Consider the following 20,283-nt stretch of genomic DNA (forward strand, 5'->3'; position numbering starts at 1 on the left):
GCCCTGTGATATTTATTTTTCTGCCCCAGCTTACTTCACTTAGCATAATGTGTTCCAGGTTTACCCATGTTGTCACAAATGACAGGGTGTCCTTCTTTTTTAAAGGCTGAATAGTGTTTCATTGTAGGTACACACCAGCCTTTCTTTATCCACTCATCTGTGGTTGGACACTTCGGTTGCTTCTGTATCTTATGGGAAATAATGATGCCAGGAACATGGGGGTGCAGACATCTCTTTGACATGTTGATTTCATTTCTCTTGGAAATGTTCCCAGAAGTGGGATTGCTGGATCATATGGTAATTCCATTTTTTGTTTCTCGAGGAACATCCACACTTTTTAAAACAATGGCTGTATTAATTTACATTACATAATTACAAAGGCTTCCTTTTCTCCATATCCCCAGCAAAACACCAAGTGTGATATCACTTCATACCTGTTAGAAGGGATATTGTAATGGATATTATAATGGATCATCTTTTTAATAATATCCATTCTAACAGGTATGAAGTGCTCTTGTAGTTTTAATTTGCATTTCCCTGGTGCTTCGTGATATTGAGCATTTTTTCATGTGTCTCTTGGCCATACGTATGTTTTCTTTTGAGAATGTCTATTCAGGTCCTTTGCTGGTATCTGAATTTTTAAATGTATTTTTGAAACTAGCTCCTTATCACATACAGAGTTTACAAATATTTCCTCCCAGCCTATGGGTTGCGTCTCCCCTCTGTTGTTTCCTTTGCTGTGTAGGCGCTTTTTAGTTTGATCTAATCCCATTTATTTTTGCTTTTCTTACCTAGGCTTTTGGGGTGATATCCAAGAAATCATTGCCAGACCAGTGTTGTGCAGCTTCTTCCTTATGTTTTGTTCTAGTAGTTGCACAGTTTCAGGTCTTTTGTTTGGGCCTCTAATCCATTTTGAGTTGATTTTTGTATATGGTGTGAATAAAAGATCCAGTTTCATCTTTCTGCACTTAGTTTTCCCAGCACCAGTTACTGAAGAGACTGCTCTTTCCTATTGTGTGTTCTTGACACCTCAGTCAAAGATCAATTCCCCGTAAATACGTGGCTTGATTTCTGGCCTCTCTATCCTGTCCCACTGGTCGATGTGTATGTGTTCATGCGAACACTATGCTGGTTTGGTTAGTCTAGCTTTGTAATCTGTTTTGAAAACAAATAGTGCTATGCTTCTAGCTCTGTTCTCTATGTTCAGGATTGCTGTGGTTATTTGGGGTCTTTTGTGGTTCCATACAAACTTTAGGATTGTGTTTTCTATTTCTATGAAAAATGATATTGGGATTTTTCGATAGGAATTGTGTTGAATCTGTAGATTGCTTTGGATAGTACAGACATTTTAACAATGTTCATTCTTACAGTTTATGAACACAGGATAATCTTTTAATATGTGTCATATTCAATTTCTTGCATCACATTTTATAGTTTTCCGTATACATATTTTTCACCTCTGGTTAAATTTACTGCTAAGTATTTTTATTGTTTTGATGTTATTGTTAATGGGATTGTTTTCTTAACTTCTTTTTTATATGGTGTGTTGTTAGTGTGTAGAAATGCAACTGCTTTTTGCTTGTTGATTTTATATCCTGCAACTTTACTGAATTTGTTTGAGTTTGCAACAGTCTGGGGTGGGATCGCTAGTGTTTTCTATGTATAAGATTATGTCATCAACAAACAGAGACAATTTCATTTCTTTCTTTCTTATTTGTATGCTTTGTTTTCTTTTCTTAATACTGGCTAGGACTTCCAGTATTATGTTTAGCAGAAGTGGTGAAAGCAGGTATCCTCATGTTGTTCCTGACCTTAGAGGAAAAGCTTTCAACATTTCACTATTGAGTATGATGTGAGCCACAGTCTTGCCATATGCGGTCTTTATTGTGTTGAGGTACCTGCTTTGATTCTACTTTGCTGAGAATTTTTATCATGAAAGGTTTTTGAATTTGTCAAATCCTTTTGCGTGTGTCTATCAAGATGACCAAATGATTTTTGCCCTTCGTTCTGTTAATATGGGGTATTATATTTATTAATTTGCCTATGTTGAACCATCCTCAGATCCCAGGGGAAAATCTACTTGATTCTGATCCTTTGAAGAGCTGTTGAATTCAGTTTGCTAGTATTTTGTTGAGGATTTTTGCATCTGTTCATCAGAGATATTGGGCTATAATTTTCTTTCTTGTAGTGTCCTTATCTGGCCTTGTAAAATGAGTTTGGAAGTATTTTCTTTTCCTCAGGTTTTTGGAATAATTGAGGAGCACTGGTAATTGTTCTTCTCTAAATATTTGGTAGAATTTAGAAGTGAAGTCATCAGGTCCTGGACTTTTCTTTAATGAGTGACTTTCTATTATGGATTCAATCTCCTTACTTATTGGTCTATTCAGGCTTTCCATTTCTTCATGATTAAGTCTTGGTAGGTTGTATGTGTCTAGAAATTTATCCATTTCTCTTAGATTATCCAATTATTTGGAATATAATTATTCACAATAGTCTCTTATGATTATTTGTATTTCTATGGTGTCAATTGCAATGTCTCCTCTTTCATTTCTGATTTTATTGTCATCTTTTTTTTTTCCTCATTTGGTGAAAGGTTTAACAATCTTTTTATGGTTTTAAAAATCCAAGTAGTTTCATTGTTCTTTTCTATTGTTTTTCTAGTGTCTATTTCATTTATTTCTGCTCTGGTTTTTATTTCCTTTCTTCTCCTGACTTTGGGTTGAGTTTATTCTTCTAGTTCCCTGAAATACATTGTTCAGATGTTTATTTGAGATTTTTTTTATATGGGCATTTAATGGTATAAACTTTTCTTTTATAACTTCTTTTGCTGCATCCCATAAATTTTGTTACATTGTGTTTCCATTTTCATTTGTCTCAAGATATTTTTAAATTTCCTTCTTAATTTCTTCTTTGACTCAGTGGTTGTTCAGGAGCATATTGCTTAATTTCCACATATTTGTGATTTTTAAAAAAAAATTCATCCTGTTTTTGATGTCTATTTTTATTCCACTGTGGTCAGAAAAGAAACCTGATATGAATCCAGTCTTCTAAAAGTTGCCAAGACTTGCTTTGTGGCCTAACCTATGATCTATCCTGGAGAATGTTCTGTACATGACTGTTAGGTCCAATGTGAGGTCCAAGCCCAATGTTTCCTTATTGATTTTCTGTCTGGATGATCTGTCTGCTGTTGAAAGCCAGGTATTGAAGCCCTCCTGCTGCTACCATATTGCATTCTATGTCTCCCTTCAGATTGATTATTATTGGCTTTACATATTTAGGTGGCCCAAAGTTGGGTGCATAGACTTTAAAATTGTAACATGCTCTTGATGAATAGACCCTTTTATTATTACGTAAGGACCACCTTTGTCTCTTTTTACAGTTACTGACTTAAAGTCTGTTTTGTCAGATATAAGGAGAGCCATTTTTGCTCTCTTTTGTTTCCATTTGCCTGAAATATCTTTTTCCATCCCTTCACTTCCAGTCTACCTAAACCATCTGCCAAGGAGTCCAGGAGAAGTCATGCACAGCAGTGCCTCAGCAGGCAGGTCCACCAACATGGTCCCAGCTGTGGACCTGAAAATTACCCTGTGCCTTGGCATCAGTCCCCATCAGCTGTGGTTCCACGTTAATTCTGCTCCCACGAGGACCCAGAGACAGACTCACCCACCTGAAACACCCAGAGGCTTGCAGAGGGTGTTGTTCCACAGCAGATGTTGACGGGACCCTCTCTTGGCTCTAGGCCCTCTCAGCTGTGACCCAGGAGCCCTCTTACCAACACAGGGGCCTGCTGGGAGACTCGCCGGTCTAGGCCACCCAGGATAGGGTTGCTGGCCTCCATCCCATTGCAGAGCCTGAACAAGCCGTGAATGCTGACTCCAGCCCCACTCTACTGCCACCCAGGAGAAGTTCCAGTCACATAGGCAACTGCTGGAGTCTCACCCACCAGTGCCCCTGGGTGGAGCTTAATGAACTTGAACCCTTGCAGATCCTGACACAGCCCTGGGGCTTAGGTCTAGCCCTTCCTTCCAGGCTATGGTCTGGGAGAGTTCTGCCCAGCCAGGGTTCTGCCAGGAGACACACCATTCCGTCCCCGGAGTAGGCTTGCCAACCTCTGTCCTACGGTAGATCCTCAAAGGACCCTGGACCTTGGTCCTGGCCCCTCCTGCCTGCAGACTGAGAATGGTTCTGTCCACCTGGGGACTCTAGAGGCATGCATCCAGCAGTGCCCCTGCAGGCTGACTTCTGACGTTGGTCCACGGTGGGTCTCCTCAAATGGCTCTTCTCAGCTATGACCCGCGAGCAGGCCTGCGCACCCAGGAACCTGCTGGGAGATACGCCTGTCTGCGCTTCCCCATCCCCACCTTTTTTTTTTATTTAAAAAAAATTGTTTTCTTTTTTTTTTTTTTTAAGTAAGAAGATTCTTGTTATGTTGCCCAAACTGGTCTTAAACACCTGGGCTCAAGAGATCCTCCCACCTTGTCCTTCTAAAATGCTGGGATCAAAGGTATGAGCCACCACGGCCAACTTTTAACTTTTTTATTGTGGTAAAACACACACAACATAAAATGTACCATTAGTGACATTTAGTGAATTCCCCATATTGTACAACCATCACCTCTATATAGTCCCAGAACATTTTCATCACCCCAAAGGGAAGCCCCCTACACATTAGCAGGCACTCCTCATTACCCCTCCCCTAAACCACCAATCTGCTTTCGATGGATTTGCCAATTCTGACATTCCATATCAACGGAGTCATACAACATGTGGCCTTTGTGTCTGACTACTTTCACTAGAATAATGTTTTCAAGTAACCTACTGGAATTTTTATGTATGTGGCAGGAATTACAGCATACTTTGATCGGGGAGGCTGTGACCTCGCATGCTGTGATGGTAACCAAATGGTGACAAGGCCAAGGGGGCCACTATTTAAATACAGCGGAAGGATGCCCCCACAGGGAGCTCTTCGGTACCAAGCCTGATTTAGAGCCCAGGATTTGTAAACAACAGGGTCATTAGGGCTTTCAGTGATTTATCTCACTCTGAATGATTGTCTGATCTTTAAGTTAACAAAATAATTTTCACAAATAAATGGTTGATTAAAAAAAACACAGAAAGTTAACTCCTGGCCTCTTTTGTACTGTTTTCACCTAATAATCCTTTAAAAATATTAGAATAATCTTTTTCTCCTGTTTAAATACATACATAGCATAATCGTAGCGTAGCATATTCAATTACCGGTAGGAGGCTGTGTGGCATTTGTAGAATTCTTTCAAGACACCTGAGCAAATAAACATGTGATGTAGTGTAGTTTAATCACCACTTGAACATATTGTGCTTTGTCAGAGCTGTTATATTTATACATACAGCCACATCTTCAGTTCCAATGACATAGTTAACATGCTGGTGGCACAGGTTAGGAACTTGAACTATTGCTTTCTCTAGGATAGGAATCCTTGGTTTTTAAAAATCCATGTCACTTTTCCTTGATTTTATTTTTTACCACTTGGGAATGTTGCTTATTCATTAGTTTCTGGAGCTCTTGGATTATTCTTTTGACATTTAATCCATTTCTGGAAGCTCCGAGAGTCGCTTCATTGAAAGGAAAAACAAGAACAAAGTTGCCTGCTTGGGGATCTGGAGCTTTGCCGTGGTCTGAGAGGACACGCGGGGAGGTCTTGGTCTTGCAGGAGTGCGACTGGAAGAGGGACGCGTAGGGCATGAGTGTCTTGTGAGGCGTGTGCCTGCTCCGTCTCTTGGGCTTGCTTTGTGCCATCTCCTTTGTTGACAGATGAAAATCCTCCTGCCCACTCATCTCTCCTTCCAGCTGGGAGGCAGGTGCAGCTTTAGGATGCACACTCACAGCTTTCTCCACCACAGAGTCATGCTTGTTGTACATTCTGCTTGTGAATGAAAGAGACTCATAAGGAAGACAGTCATGAGCATCAAGCCCACCTCTGTCACTTTTTGCAGCGTCGATGTTGGAATTTCTATGTGTGGTGTTACTGGCTTCTCTCCCCTCATTTCTTAGACCGTTTAAGTAAATCAGGTCAATAATATCGTGGACAAGTTTTCTCTTCAACACATCTGTTGAACAATCCAAGGTCAAGGCTGGGCTGCAGTTGACCTCTAAAAGCCATGGTTTCAAGCTGTCGTCAATCAAAATATCAAACCCAAAGAGCTCAAAGCAATTGGCAGCAGAGGGGACGGAGGGCGCAATGGCGAGAATGGTGAGAATAACCATGCGGTGGATTTTCTTCCACAAAAGCAGATCGTCCACATCCCAGCTACGGAGGTAGGAAAAAAATCTGCTGAGCGTCCACTTACAACCATGACCAATCACTTCTTTGATCTTCTCATAAGAGGCCCCGGATTTATTAATGCTGCTGTTGGTCAAATGGGCGTAATTGTTTTGCAGGTTACTGAGGTCAAACTTTTCCGTAGCAAACCGAACCAACCCTTCCTGATAAACATAAATGGTCAAAGGCTTAAAGCCGGTAACACAAACGTAGATGCGGAGATCACACTTATATCTGCCAATCAGTAAAGGGTTGGAGATATATTTCTGCACTATGTACATATCATCAACGATGAAGTCTTTGAAGTCACTGAAAATTAGTATCCCCCTCCCACGAGATAACTCAGCAGGCTTGCAAATCCAATAGCTACGCTTGGTGCCCAGCATCTGCCTCTCCTGAAAGTATTCAGCCACAAACTTGGTGTAGTCATTGGGCATGACGAAGGTCAGGGGGATGAACTGGTACAGGGAAGTGCCGTACATCCTCCTCATATGCTTCAGGTGTTTGGCCAAACAGTCTTTCCTGGTAAGCTTGGTGGTTCCAGGGTGGTGGTTTAGCTGCTGCCACGGTTTAACATTGATGTGTTCGGTCATTCGGAAAGAGGACGTCCTCCAGTACAGGTTCCAGTCCTCCGCATTCTGCTCCTGCTCGTCAAACTTATTCCACCCCCGCTCCAGGAGGACGCTTTGCACCACAGGCGGGGTGGTCTCGTCAACACGAAAAACCAGTGGCTTCAAGAGGGCCCCTGAAGATTCATCTTCCTCCATCAATTGAGGTTTTCTTTTCTAAAAATGAATCATTGAGAAAAGTTAGGAGAGTGGTCAAGACCATAACCCAGTAGATTTTTCTGATGAAAGCATGCACCTAGTGCTGCCAGCTGTCCTGCCTGCCCACCCTCCACTGTGCAGTCTCACTGGACACCCACGTCTCTTCACCAATGCACCCATCTCTGCTCCCTTTATTAGACTAAATCCATCTTGTCCTGTATACAACATATTGTATACATAGTATTGTATACAACAATAATATCTTTTTTTTTTTTTTTTGAGACGGAGTCTCGCTCTGTCGCCCAGGCTGGAGTACAGTGGCCCGATCTCAGCTCACTGCAAGCTCCGCCTCCCGGGTTCACGCCGTTCTCCTGCCTCAGCCTCCCGAGTAGCTGGGACTACGGGCTCCCACCACCTCGCCCGGCTAGTTTTTTGTATTTTTTAGTGGAGACGGGGTTTCACTGTGTCAGCCAGGATGGTCTTGATCTCCTGACCTCATGATCCGCCCCTCTCGGCCTCCCAAAGTGCTGGGATTACAGGCTTGAGCCACCGCACCCAGCCAACAATAATATCTTATAATCTATGCAAACAATAAAATCTGTATTCTTCAGATTTTACCCTGCTATTGCATTGTGTTAGTAACATGCTAAAAATGTTTGCAAATACTCCATCAGACTTTTGAGCACTGAGTCCCTGCAGACCCATATCTGTGGCATATCCTGTTGGCCTAAAAAGTGAGGATGATTAAGAACAAAACACGAATGTCAACTTTTATTTAGTTAAATGAATTCAAGTACGTTACAAGAGGTGTGAAACAATGACATCATAACATTAGTAAGAGTTCTATTAGCCTGAGAAATTTAAGAAGGCCAGGCATCTGCCGTGGTTCCCCAAGTACCCTCCTGACCCGTCAGGCCCACTGGAGGGGTTTCGGTGCGCAGAGGCTTGCGTCACTCAAATAAAGTGGTTATTAGTGAGAAGGAGAGTCGAAAAGAACAACTTAAGTTTTTAAAACCTATTCAGTTAAAATAATAATGTGGAGATTTTGCCTCACATTTTAAAAGATAAAACGCAGATTTGAAATATTCTTTTGAACTTCGAAGAAGGAAAGCAGAATAATTCTTAAGAAGATCATAACTGATGATGAAGTGTGATGTTTCATTAAGATCTAGAGAAAAGGTAAAAAATGTCAAAGCCTCTTGGTAAAAATGTACGTATTTCAAAGTCCTGAGACAATGTGCTCATCGAAATTTTCAAGTTAAGGTGATTTTGATTTGTACTGTTCATGCAAAATTGATCACATAATGATATAAATAACTTACTTGGCGGAAATTCTATAGTATTTGAAAATTTCTGATTGATATAAAAAGCATGTTTTGACAGATGCTGTACTTTCAGTGAAGATTTCACAAGAAAGGAAGGAGGGAGGAAGGGAAGGAAGGAAGGAGGATATGAGGGAAGGAAAGAGTAGAAAAGGAGGAAGGATGGAGGGCAGGAAGGAGGGAGGGAAGGAAGGAGAGGAGGAAAGAAAAAGAAAAAGGAAGAGGGGAGGGGAAAAAAGGAGGAAAGGAAGGAGGAAAGGAGGGAAGGAAGGAAGGAAGGAACTACCTGGCTTGCCCACCCACCTTTTTCTCCAGTGTTGATGTTGGGCGGCCTCGCCAGGGAGGGATGGAGACACCTGCTTCCTGTAACCTTGCTCCCAGGCCTGCAGGCAGCTGCTCAGTGTAGTTTGCCTCGGATGGAACGTTAAGGGTACAGGCTGGGGTGGTGGTTCTCAAAGATCTGTGAACAAAGCAGCATCAACAATGAACACACAGTTCTCCAGTGTTGCTGTTGCTTTGACAAGGAACATACAGAATTGATCAATCCATCATGGTTATTAAAATTCAGTCGTCCCAGTTTACAGTAATGCTTTCAAACTCTTTTCCATGCTATTAATAAGTGTTTCAAGCAGAGTGTGTGTGTGTATGTGACTATGTTGTGCCTGTTGAGTGTGTTTGTTGTTTCTGTATTGTCTGTGCATGTTGTGTGTATTGTGTGTTTTGTGTGCTTGTTGTGTGTATTGTGTCACATGTGGTATGTGTTGTATGTTGTGTGTTGTGAGTGTATTGTGTGTTGCATATGGCATGCATGTGTGTCGTGTGTGTTGCATCTAGCATGTATGTGTGCTTTGTGTTGTGTGTATGTTGTATGAGTAGTGTGTGTTGCTTGTGATGTATGTATGTTGTGTGTGTTGTGTGTTGCATGTGGTATGCATAGGTTTGTGTGTTGTATGTGCTGTGTGTTTATGTTGTGTGTGTATTGTGTATTGTGTTGTATGCATCGTGTGTGTGTCATGTGTTGTATGTGGTGTGTGTTATGTTTGTGCTATTTGTTGTATGTTTTATGTTGTGTATGAGTGTGTTGTATTGCATGTGGTGTGTTGTATGTGCTATGTCTGCTGTGTGTGTATATGTGAATGTGTATTCTGTGTTATATGTGGTATGTACATGTGTTGTGTTTCATGTGTTGTGTGTGTTGTATGTGCTGTGTGTGTATGTTGTGTGTGTTGTGCGTATGCTGCTTATATTGTGTGTATGTTTTGTGTTGTGTGTGTGTTGTGGGTATGTACTGTGTGCATGTTATGCATGTGTTGTGTGTGTGGTGTGTTGCATGTCTGTGTGTTGTATGTTGTGTATGTTATCTGTGTGTATGTGTTTTGTGTGTGCTGTGTGTGTATGTGTGGGCATGTGTGGGTAGGAGGAAATCCAGAGTGGAATAACCATGGATATTGGATTAAACAAAGTTAAAAATGTATTTTTTCTATCGCCAAGAAATACGCTGTTTTCCAGACTTATCTGATCACAGCTCCCTCTTGAATCTTGTGGAAGCTCAGTCGCCATTTCACAAATCAATGTGGGGACACCGCGCCAGGCTGCAGACTGAATGTCGTGCAGTCTCTGGCACCCCCACCTTTTCCTATCCTTGAGAACGTCGCATCAGAGGCTCTAGAGACCTGGCGCACCCTGGCCTGAGCCCTGCTTCCCCTGGAATTGGCTCCTGGGGCCCGGCCCGGCCCGGCCCCTCCAGGTTCCATGGTGCCTGGTCAGTGAGTGCTGATCCGAGACAGAGGAGGTCTGCAAACCTCAGTTCCTTCTCCGCACAGCGGCAAGAGGAGTGGCCGGCCCTCCCTGGAGCGGTTCATGAGGCTTTGCCCCTTCCCGGGGCTGCCCAGATAAGCCATGCCAGGTTGGGGACCCCATTTTGACTACACATCCGCCTTCCCATTGGAGTGTCCTCCAGAGAGCAACGCATACTCAAGAGCTTTTTCTTCTCAGAGTCCTTTTGGAACTACCGCAGATGTCTTGTATCCTGCCTTTCTCAGACATGAAGATGCTGACCACAGCCAGTGGTTGGTTTGATTGTGTGTGGGGGAAGCATGTGCAGTTTGTTAAAGTCCGCTGGGACACATCTGCAGGCCCTGGCATGAGAGGGAGAGCCAGGACCTTGTCCTGTGGCTGTGAAGAGGGCCGGGGTGCAGGCTGGGGTGTGGCTCAGTGTGTGGCCTGCTTGGCCATCATCCCAGGGTGGGGGACAGAGGTGGGGAGGAGACCCCCGAGGCCCACACAAAGGGGAGGAAATGCTTCTTTTCAGTTAAATGGCTCCACCTCCCACTTCTGAAGGAAGCAAATGCTGTTTTTAAAGCTGCCTGAGGATGTTCCATCACCCTAGCTGTAGTGGTGGAGTCTGCCTGTGGGGTAGAGACTGCCTGTTTGGAACAAACAAGACCACAACCTCTTCAGTGCAATTTTTAGCTCTGCAAGGGTGAGGCCGAGGCCCTGTTCTGGAACAGGGCAGCTGAGCCAATGAGCAAAGCCACTGTCTTGTCTCAGAGGGACTCTCGTCCCTATGGTAACAGGACAGCTCTCCCTGCAGATTTTCTTCCTTGGTCTGCGCTGAGGGGACAAAGTCCCCATCGCTGGGAAGGAGGATGGGGATGAGCAACGTCACCCACGACCCATGACAGGGAATTGATTTAATTATATGCTTAATTTATATGCTAAATAGTATATTATTAATACCAAATACAGATTAGTATACAACAATAATATATACCACACGAAATAAATACAGAACACAGTGATAACAGTTAATGAGATATATTAATATTATATCGTAATTATATATGATTATTTCTTCTTTCAGTGAAGGGGGCTGGCTGGCGAGGATGTGGACAAAACGGGACTCATACACTGTTGGTGGGAAGGAAAACCAGTACGGCCGCTGCGGAGAGCAGCACAGAGCCTCCTCATAAAATTACAGACAGAACCCCCCATGGTCCTGCAGCTCCCCCCACACTGGCCTCTGTCGGAAGGAAAGGAAACAGTTCATCCGAGAGGCATCCGCACCCCATGTTTACTGCAGTACAGTCACAACAGCCAAGATCTGGAATCTGCCCAGGGGTCCATTCAGGGACAGATGCATACGGGAAATGTGGTATCTGCTCTATTCAGTTTAGTCTCATGCTGCCTCCTTATAAGTTGGGTCTAAAGAATTCTTCATACACAGGGAGCCGTCAGCTAAGGGGAGGGTAAACAGACTGTAACCCACTCATGTACTAATCAAAAAGCAGTGACTAGCACACTACTAATCAGCCAATCGCAGGTGGTCAACTGCTCAAACCATGTTCAAAAAAGGCAAACCTGGTGCTGTAACGACCAGGAGGTCCTGTACCTCACTTCCATTTTCCACGCCTCCCTTTCCTTTTTCTGTCCATGAATTCTCATCCACCCGGACACAGTAAGGGGTCTTTGAACCTATTCTGGTTGGGTGACTGCCAAATTCGTGAATAGTTCTTGCTTAGTTAAACTCTGTTACATTAGGTTATCTAAGGTTTTTCTTTTAACAATGGAATACTATTGTTAAAAGAAAAACTTCAGCCAAATTAAATTTAAAGGAGTTTAGTTGAGCAACGAATGATTCACGAATCGCACAGCTTTCAGAATCACAGCAGATTCAGACAGACACCAGGGGTGCCTAGTCGTCAGAACAAATTTAGAGATATAAAAGTAAAGCAATGTATAGAAATCAGGAGTGAGGTACAGAAACAGCTGGATTGGTTACAGGTTGGTGTTTGCCTTATTTGAACATGGTTTGAACACTCAGCAGTGTATGAGTGGTTGAAGTACGGCTGCTGGGATTGGCCAGGACTCAGTGATTGTTACAGGTGCATACTTCTAAGTTGGGGTTTCAATCTTGTCTACCTATTAAGTTGGGTTACGGTTCATCCACAAAGACTCAAATATAGAAGTACAGAGCCCTTCTCAGGCCATATTTACTTCACTTTATCACTATTCAGCCACAAAACAGCATGAAATCCTGTCATTCATGTCATCATGGATGGAAGTGGAGAACATTATGTAAAGTAAAATAAGCTGAGAACGGAAAGTTAAACACCGCATGTTCTTACTCCTATATAGAAGCTAAAAAAACAGTGTATCTAATTGAAGTAATAAGCACAACAGAGGATTCTAGAGGCTGGGAAGGCTAGTAGAAGGGGGCATAGGGAGCCATGTTTTAAAGCACACAAAATCACAGTCACACAGGAGGAAGGAGTCCTAATGCTCTATGCCACTGCAGGGTGACCAGGGTTAACAGTAGTATTATACATAATAGTTTCAAATAGCTGGAAGAAGGATATTGAACATCCTCACCACAGGAAATGATAAATATTTGAGACAATGGATACGCTAATTACTGTGATCTGATCGCTGTACATTATATGTAACAAAACTTCACTAGGTACCCTATGAATATATACAATTATTTTTCAGTTAAGAAAATAAAATAATGAAAATAAAGAGAAAATGACACTCAATTGTACTGAATAGCTCTTAGAAAGCGAACTTGTGCAGGAACGGGAAGGGCACTGGTGCACAACAGCCTCATCCTGTGTTCTCCCAGCACACCCGGGGAGCGACTGGGTCCGGCTGGACAAGGAGTTGAGCTGCAGGCTTGCCTAGTGGGGTGCTGTCGAGCTTGTGCTGCAGTGTTGCGCACTGCAGAAACGATCATGGGAATGCCTCTGTTGCCCTCCTGGGTCTCTGGCTGAGCCTCCATCCCAAATGTCCTCCCTCACTGCCCATTTTGGTCCTGAGGCCTGTGTGATTTGGGAAATGTCCATTGGCTGCCTTGCTGGCTGAAATACCAGGCCAGGGCTGTCTCTTTAATCTGTGTTCCTGGACATGGTGCCCTCATGTTTGTGGAATAAATGAATGAACTAACACACCAGAGTGTAGGGAGGGAGGGTAACAAGGGCCTACATCTTTTCCTTCACATTAATGGAATAAAACATTTTGTATATTGTTTTCTTTTCTTTCTTTGTGTGTGTGTGTGTGTGTGTGTGTGTGTGTGTGTGTGTGTGTGTGATGGATTTTTGCTCTTGTCCCCCAGGCTGGAGTACAATGGCGCACTGCAACCTCTGCCTCCCTGGTTCAAGCAATTCTCCTGCCTCAGCCTCTCAAGTAACTGGTATTACAGGTGGGCACCACCATGCCTCGATAATTTGTTTTGTATTTTTAGTAGAGACGGGGCTTCACCATGTCAGTCAGACTGGTCTCGAGCTCCTGACCTCAGGTGATCCACCTGCCTCAGCCTCCCAAAGTGCAGGGACTACAGGAATGAGCCACCGCACCTGGCCAGTACATTGTTTTTATTTCAACCATTGAAAAACTATACTGAGTATAAGTCATATAGATACACAATTCCCATTCCATTGCTCATTTCTGCCTAAAATTCTTCCTCCATTTTTATAACATCTTTTTTCTAGGTTGGAAGCCAGGAGATTTATGGCTAACTTAACCCTCTTGGCTCTGAACCCAAAATTCAGTGGAATATCCACTCCCAATGAAAACGAACATCGCTAACCTGACATTTGACCAAATAGAGTAAGTTCTACACTTTTTCTCTCAGTGCTTAAATCAGTGTGTGTGTGCACATGTGCACATGTGTGCATATGACATCTGAGTGTATGTGCATATATATACATGGAAACATTTATATAATATAAAATATGCCTTTGAATATTTGGTCTTCTAGCCTATGATCCATCAGATGTGCTGGTGGGAAATTGGTGAGATGGTGCTGAACCAGACAAGAACGACCACTAGCATAATAAAATTCACGAAAGATACAAATAACAAATAAAACCACAGTGGTCTGGGGCACTTGATTGCAGAGGCTGGGTCCTGGCTAGGCCCTGAAGGCATCCATTTATATTAGCCAAGGCTTATAATCAATAATTAAAATTATCTAGAGAATATTAAATTAGGTTCACAGTACTCAGATTTAAAAGACAAAGGGACATGTAATATGATACAAATTACTATACAAATATACAAATATATTACAACAAAAATGTAACATAAAATTATGAATTATTTCACAGTATTTGCCACTTATTTGGGGCAGAAGCTGGAACACATGTCAATTTAACCAACCCAGTCTTAACCCTGAGCATAGACAGAACAGCCCAATTAAAACAGCTCTCCGGGCCTACAAGCTTTATCTGAAAAGAAGTCATCCAACATAATCTCAAAATTTTGACAAACTGTATTTGGGTTTTCAGGGCCTCAGTGAGGGTTTTCAGCCTCACGGGGAAGTCACACTGTTGAGTCATGATTGTCTCTGAAGTGGTAAAAGTGTAATTTTGCTAATAATATGTAAACTACCAAGAAACTTTCTGATTATATCAGCAATGTCATGATCTCCACCTTGCACCGCCAAAAGCTTCCCGAGGTGGGAGGCTGGGTTTCAGGTGTGGTCCGTGGGAGGGATTCTGCGAGCAGATCCTTAACGAGGCTGGGGCCACAGAGGGAGGGTTGGGCCCTTTGAACTGCAGACACTGAAAGTGCTCTTTTGTCAATGAGGCCTACTATATAAAGAGTCCCTGCCTGGGAATCCCAGGAGAGTGCGGTCAGACCTCCACATAGAAGCTTCCAGAAGGAAAGTAGAGTACATCTGAGCTATTCCCCCCAACCAGTGTCCTGGAAGGGAGGTGGGAGTGCACGCCCAGACAGTGGAGGCCCTTGTGCCCGTTTCCATAGGTAGGGAAAGCCCTGCCCAGAATCTCACTATCACTGGCGAAGCACCCAGTACCAAGCTCAGAGGATGTAAACTCTGGGATCCTGGAGATTCGTTGCCACATCACAGCCTACAAGAGCAGGCAATATAGGTGAACGTTCTGTTTGTGTATGTCAGACTCCGTTACTGTGAAATGCTACCTGCTGAAAACTTCTCAGGTCAGAGTCCTCACCTGGAAGGAAAATACCACTCACCATTCAGTGCTGAGCCACCATTTAACCCAACTGCATGTGCACCTAGAACAAGGAAACACATACGGCATCTTCCACCATGCAACCAACAGTCACTTTGAAGCCAGCACAGCTCTTCCCTCTTCAAGGGCTAGAACACCCGTCAGTGTCATCAGGGCACAGACAGAATGACCGGGAGCAACCCAATTTCTTAGGGGCCACAGCCTCCTGGCATAGGAAGGGGGAAGAGCCCCCCTTTTCCATACCTTGATGATATTCCCGGGTGTATGGGGCCCCATGGCAAGGAAGTCAGCCAAAAATAATGTATTCCATCACTGCGGGAATCCTGATCTCTAGATGAGGGCCCACTGGTTTGCCCGGAAGACTGAGGGACAACAGGATGCAGTAGGAGAGAGCGGCTCCCAGGGACGGCAGCCTCCTTAGCCAACAGCTCCTAGTTTTGGTGCTTTCTTCCATCCAAGACAGACTCTACAAAAATAACTAAGAGTCTTTTTCTTCACATTTTATCTTTTTGGCACATTCACTACTTAAAGAACAGACAGCCCCAGAGCCACTTTCCATTTGACCCAGGATCCAGCTGAAGTGTTAAACCACGTGATTCAACACCAGGAATTTCAGTTGTCATCGAACTGAAATGAGCAGAAAATATTCTGGGGTCAAGGAGAGGGGCCCTTCTTAAGTGACCTTGATACCAGATGCTGTAATAGGAGTTTTCACCACCGTAGAGAACCAAAGAAAACATCGGCCAATGAATAGGCGATGCTGCTCTTTGCCTCTTTTGTGTGCAAGAGATAGAAAGAAAACTGTACATTTTTATATAAAAAGACCTATACTTTTAGGATTTCAGAGATTAATCACAAAAGCATTTCCCTGCTTTACTTGGAATTCCTGGAGATTCACCATACATAACCTGTATGTTTCCATTTCTCTTGTGCAAATATGGTTTCCTTCACTTTTTAACTGTTAGTAGCCACCCATGTGGCCAAGCCATAAATATGTAAAAACCTATATGTCATCTTGGTGTGAATGTAAAATTCATACGCACAGCTGTTGTTCTACACGGCTTAGCACAGTTAGTTCCACATTTAGAAGTGAGTTGTTGTAAAAGGAAAATAAATCTCGGGACCACAAACCCACTAACCCAAAGGGAAAAGTCAAGCTGGGAAGTGCATCAGGCAAACCTGCCTCCTATTTTACTCCTAAATAAGATGGTTGCAAAGATGAAAAAGCTACATAGAGACCTCCCTCACAAGGGAATTCCTGGTGGGCTCCAATGTCTTTACCCAAGAACAGCTCTGCTGAATTTCACCCTGGCAATGTAAAATGATAACTCTTCACAGGCACGGGACAAAGGAAAGAACTCAAAGTCATCCCTCCGCTTACCTGAGGCAAATGCATAGCTGATGGCATCCCCTGTCCTATGTTTATTTCATTTTATATACAAATGAAGTTTCACTGAGCAAGACGAATGCTAAGCGACTGCTCCTCTACCCGTCCCACTTACAAAATGTGTATTCAGTGAATGCTGACCAAAGATTCAAAAAATTGCAACCGCTTCCCTCTTGTCGACTCTCCTTTTTTTTTTCTTCCTCTTTCCGGCAATACCCACTCTTTTCCCTTTACTTATTAAGGTCCCCAGGCCCTCTTCAGGGGAAAAAGCATAAGCCACGGCCTTTTCCTGTGGTTCTGTGTTCTTTTTCCTGGGTGCGTCCTTAACCTTGGCACATAAACTTCTTAAATGATTTAGATTTGCCTTGGCCAATTTCTTTGATTTACATTGTCTACCAGGGGTGTCCAGGCTTTTGGCTTCTCTGGCCACATTGGAAGAAGAATTGTCTTGGGCCACACATAAAATACACTCACACTAACAACAGCTGATGAGCTAAAAACAAAAAACATAATCACAAAAAACTCATGATGTTTTAAGAAAGTTTACAAATTTGGGTTGGGTCACATTCAAAGCTCTCCTGGGTTGCAGGAGACTTGAGGGCTTCGGGTTGGACAAGCTTGGTGCAGACATACAAAATATCCCACCTTTATTGGGTGGGAACATGCAGTAGCCGCAAGGCTTGTGCAGGATTGTTCTAGGTCAGTGAAGAAATTTGTGGAGATCAATCGCCCTCAAGCACTTGGACTGTAAATGGTCAACATCCTGCCGGTTACCTATCCTGATGCATAGTTGACAGCTGTGGCTTACGGTTTATATGGAATGTAGAATGCTTCTCACCCCAATTATAGATGAGACAGTCCTGTTTTTTGAGTTGACCAACTTAAAAAAACTTCCTACATAAATGTTCTTTTGAATAAAAATTTGTATCAATTGAAACACAAAATATTTTATTATCAAACCAGAGACTATGCACTATTTTTTCTGTTAATTATCAGGAAAGTTCTGTTTTCTCAAGAAAGTTCTAAGGTCACAGAGGTCAAACCGTCCCATGTGTATGCCCAGCCCCGAGACACCCAGAGTAGCCTCCTTTCCAACAAACCTGGGGTAGACTGAGCTGCTTGAAACACAAACGCCATCACTAGCCGAAGTTGGGAGAGCTGACTTTGCCCCTTTGCAGACGGGAGATGGGCAGGTGTGGTCTCTTCCCTCACCGTGACCTCTGCCTGTGGTGTGGAGGCCACAGGCCGGCATGCACTCAGGGCCTTACACCCATCCTCGGCCACTGTTCGGCCTGTCACATCCCGCTTCCCGCTCACGTGTGACAACAGGAGCCCAGTGCTTCAGCCCACCCTCCTCAGCCTCAAAGGCCCCCAGAGCCCCTGAGTTTCTGCCGATGGAAGCCGCCTCTCCCAGGAAGCCCAGCATGAATGTCCCTCCTCCTCGGAGCCCTTCCTTTCCCCCACTGGGGGCTTCTCTTTTCCCCCGGGGGTCCACACCACTTCACACTTACCCTGTGGAAACAATTATGCTCAGCCTTAAATTACAGCCATGTGTGTTTCGTAGATGATCCAATTCAGTCTCATAACCCCAGCATCTGTCACAGCCCCCAGAACACAGCAGCCATTCAATCGACTTTGAATTCAGTTGAATTTCCTGTACCCACTATGGGATGTGTTTAACTTACACTCCCCTCCTTTGGTAACTTCAGTCTCAGAATTGGGTCTACTTCATGCCCTCTTACATAACTGGCACTTCAGCCCGCAGGAGGCACTGGACACCATACGAACTTTTTGGATTGAAAATTACCTGACTTCATACAACCCTGGACTGCTTTTCCTTTGAGGGAGTATGAAGGGCTGACTACCAATTGCCCCGGGGGTCCCAGTGCACACTCACCGCTCCTAGCGACCCCGGCCCCTGTGCTCTCAGGAAGGGGCTGGTCCTGAGACAATGGTGTGTGTGGGGCCACCCTCCCATCCTGCATGTTACCTCCTAGACTTACCCCGGCACCTGGGTTGGTGTGGAGGAACACAGGTCAGGCCTTCTCATCGGGCGTTGGTTCCGAGGGTGGCTTCTGTGGGTCTCTGTGTAGCAGCTGCCGCGCCCAACTGAAATGAGCGGGAGGCTGGAGGGAGTGCTGGTTGTCTGGTGATGCAGGGCCTGCTCTCCTCACAAAGGGGAGGCCAGTCATGGACTCAGGGCGGGGCCCAGAGTGTCAGGACCCCTTAGGGACAGGGACCCAGGCTTCATCACACCTTCCTTTCTCCAAGCTTCAGCGTTCTCTCTCCGCCCCAGTGGGCCTCCTGCCAGTCCCGATGCCTGAGGCCTCAGAGGCCAGTGCACGGAGGCAGGCTGGGTGGGCTGCCTGGCGGGGAGGCGTCTGTTCTTGCTGGGTTCTCCTGTTGCATCACCTGCATGGAATCTTAAAACATTTAATGTGGGCCGGGCGTGGTGGCTCATGTTTGTAATTCCAGCACTTTGTGAGGCCGAGGCAGGTGGATCACAAGGTCAGGAGATGGACATGATCAAGTTGAAACCCCGTCTCTACTAAAAAAAAAATACAAAAATTAGCTGGTCACGGTGGCGGGTGCCTGTTATCCCAAGCTGCTCGGGAAGCTGAGGCAGGAGAATCGCTTGAACCCAGGAGGTGGACATTGCAGTGAGCCAAGATTGCACCACTGCACTCCAGCCCGGCAACAGATCAAGACTCCGTCTCAAAAAAAAAAAAAACAAAAAAACAACAGTTATGTCTACACAAAAGCAGTTGAGTTTCCAAAATGAACTATGTATCTTTTTGTTTAAGCCATGCTTGTGTCAGAGATCCCAGTTGGAACCCTCATTCCAGCTCAGGCTGTGTCCTCGCTAATCTAACGGCCTCCCCGCCACCCCTGAGGTTCAGGATTGCTGGAACTGGAGAGGCCTTGCCAGGTGTCTCAGAGCCGTAAACTCTCTACCCTCGGCCCATGTTGGCTCTGGCAAGTGACTGACTCTGTGGATGACAGTTGAATGCTTTATTGCCATCTATTCGATTACAGGCATCACCACTATCTTCCAGGAACCATCAATTGCTTCATGTAACTCTATAAAAACGGCACACCAAGCCGCTGAAGAGGTTGCTTACATTCTGTCAAGCACAGGGAAACGTGGTTAATTTCCTTATCCTCACACCAAGAACAAAAGTCAATCATAAGATGTGATCTCAAAGGCATTTTTCTTTTTCCGTTTGACACGTTCATGCGTTGTTAATTATTCATTGTTTTCCTCCCAGCACATGTGGGGGTAAATTTAGTAAAAATGAAGTGAAATGAGGTTCTTCCACCAGGACTGTCTTCCTGAGCGTCATGTGAGGGAGAGTGGGTGGGTGGGGTTATTTTATCCGGGCTTCCTGCACTCCCAGGGAAGGCAGTCCTGGCACAGGCAAGAGCACCTGGGCTCGGATCACTGGTGTGTGGATTTGTAAATCCTGCATTTACTCAGCCGTGTTTCGTCTGTCCCTTCCACTGGAGATGTTGCAC

The 20,283-nt window shown here is 44.3% G+C and overlaps 2 protein-coding genes and 1 long non-coding RNA gene across 6 annotated transcripts in view; 1 reads left to right on the forward strand and 2 right to left on the reverse strand.

The window, feature by feature from the left end:
- The window catches only part of LOC114677440 (uncharacterized), an 8,806-nt gene extending 3,687 nt beyond the window's left edge, over nucleotides 1-5,119 (forward strand). The window contains exon 2 of the long non-coding RNA XR_003728720.2: nucleotides 3,482-5,119. This is a non-coding gene — a long non-coding RNA (uncharacterized LOC114677440). The remainder of the gene's footprint in view (nucleotides 1-3,481) is intronic.
- Nucleotides 4,522-18,902, reverse strand: TTLL2 (tubulin tyrosine ligase like 2). Its single transcript, XM_015137682.3, has 3 exons — nucleotides 18,771-18,902; nucleotides 8,692-8,848; nucleotides 4,522-7,084 (listed from the first exon to the last, which is right to left on the reverse strand). The coding sequence occupies exons 1-3, from the start codon at nucleotides 18,815-18,817 to the stop codon at nucleotides 5,477-5,479; spliced, it is 1,812 nt and encodes a 603-aa protein (XP_014993168.2). The 5' UTR covers nucleotides 18,818-18,902; the 3' UTR covers nucleotides 4,522-5,476.
- Nucleotides 13,440-20,283, reverse strand: part of UNC93A (unc-93 homolog A) — a 37,015-nt gene continuing 30,171 nt past the window's right edge. For 2 of the 4 annotated variants that reach the window (XM_078001171.1, XM_078001178.1), the window contains one exon: nucleotides 13,440-19,315. In XM_078001171.1, coding sequence (XP_077857297.1) covers nucleotides 19,269-19,315 — 47 coding nt within the window. In that variant the 3' untranslated portion in view covers nucleotides 13,440-19,268. The remainder of the gene's footprint in view (nucleotides 19,316-20,283) is intronic. The other 2 variants (XM_078001166.1, XM_078001172.1) reach the window with 2 other exon arrangements.

The sequence above is a fragment of the Macaca mulatta genome, chromosome 4 (genome assembly GCF_049350105.2).
Source record: "Macaca mulatta isolate MMU2019108-1 chromosome 4, T2T-MMU8v2.0, whole genome shotgun sequence".
Lineage (NCBI taxonomy): Eukaryota > Metazoa > Chordata > Mammalia > Primates > Cercopithecidae > Macaca > Macaca mulatta.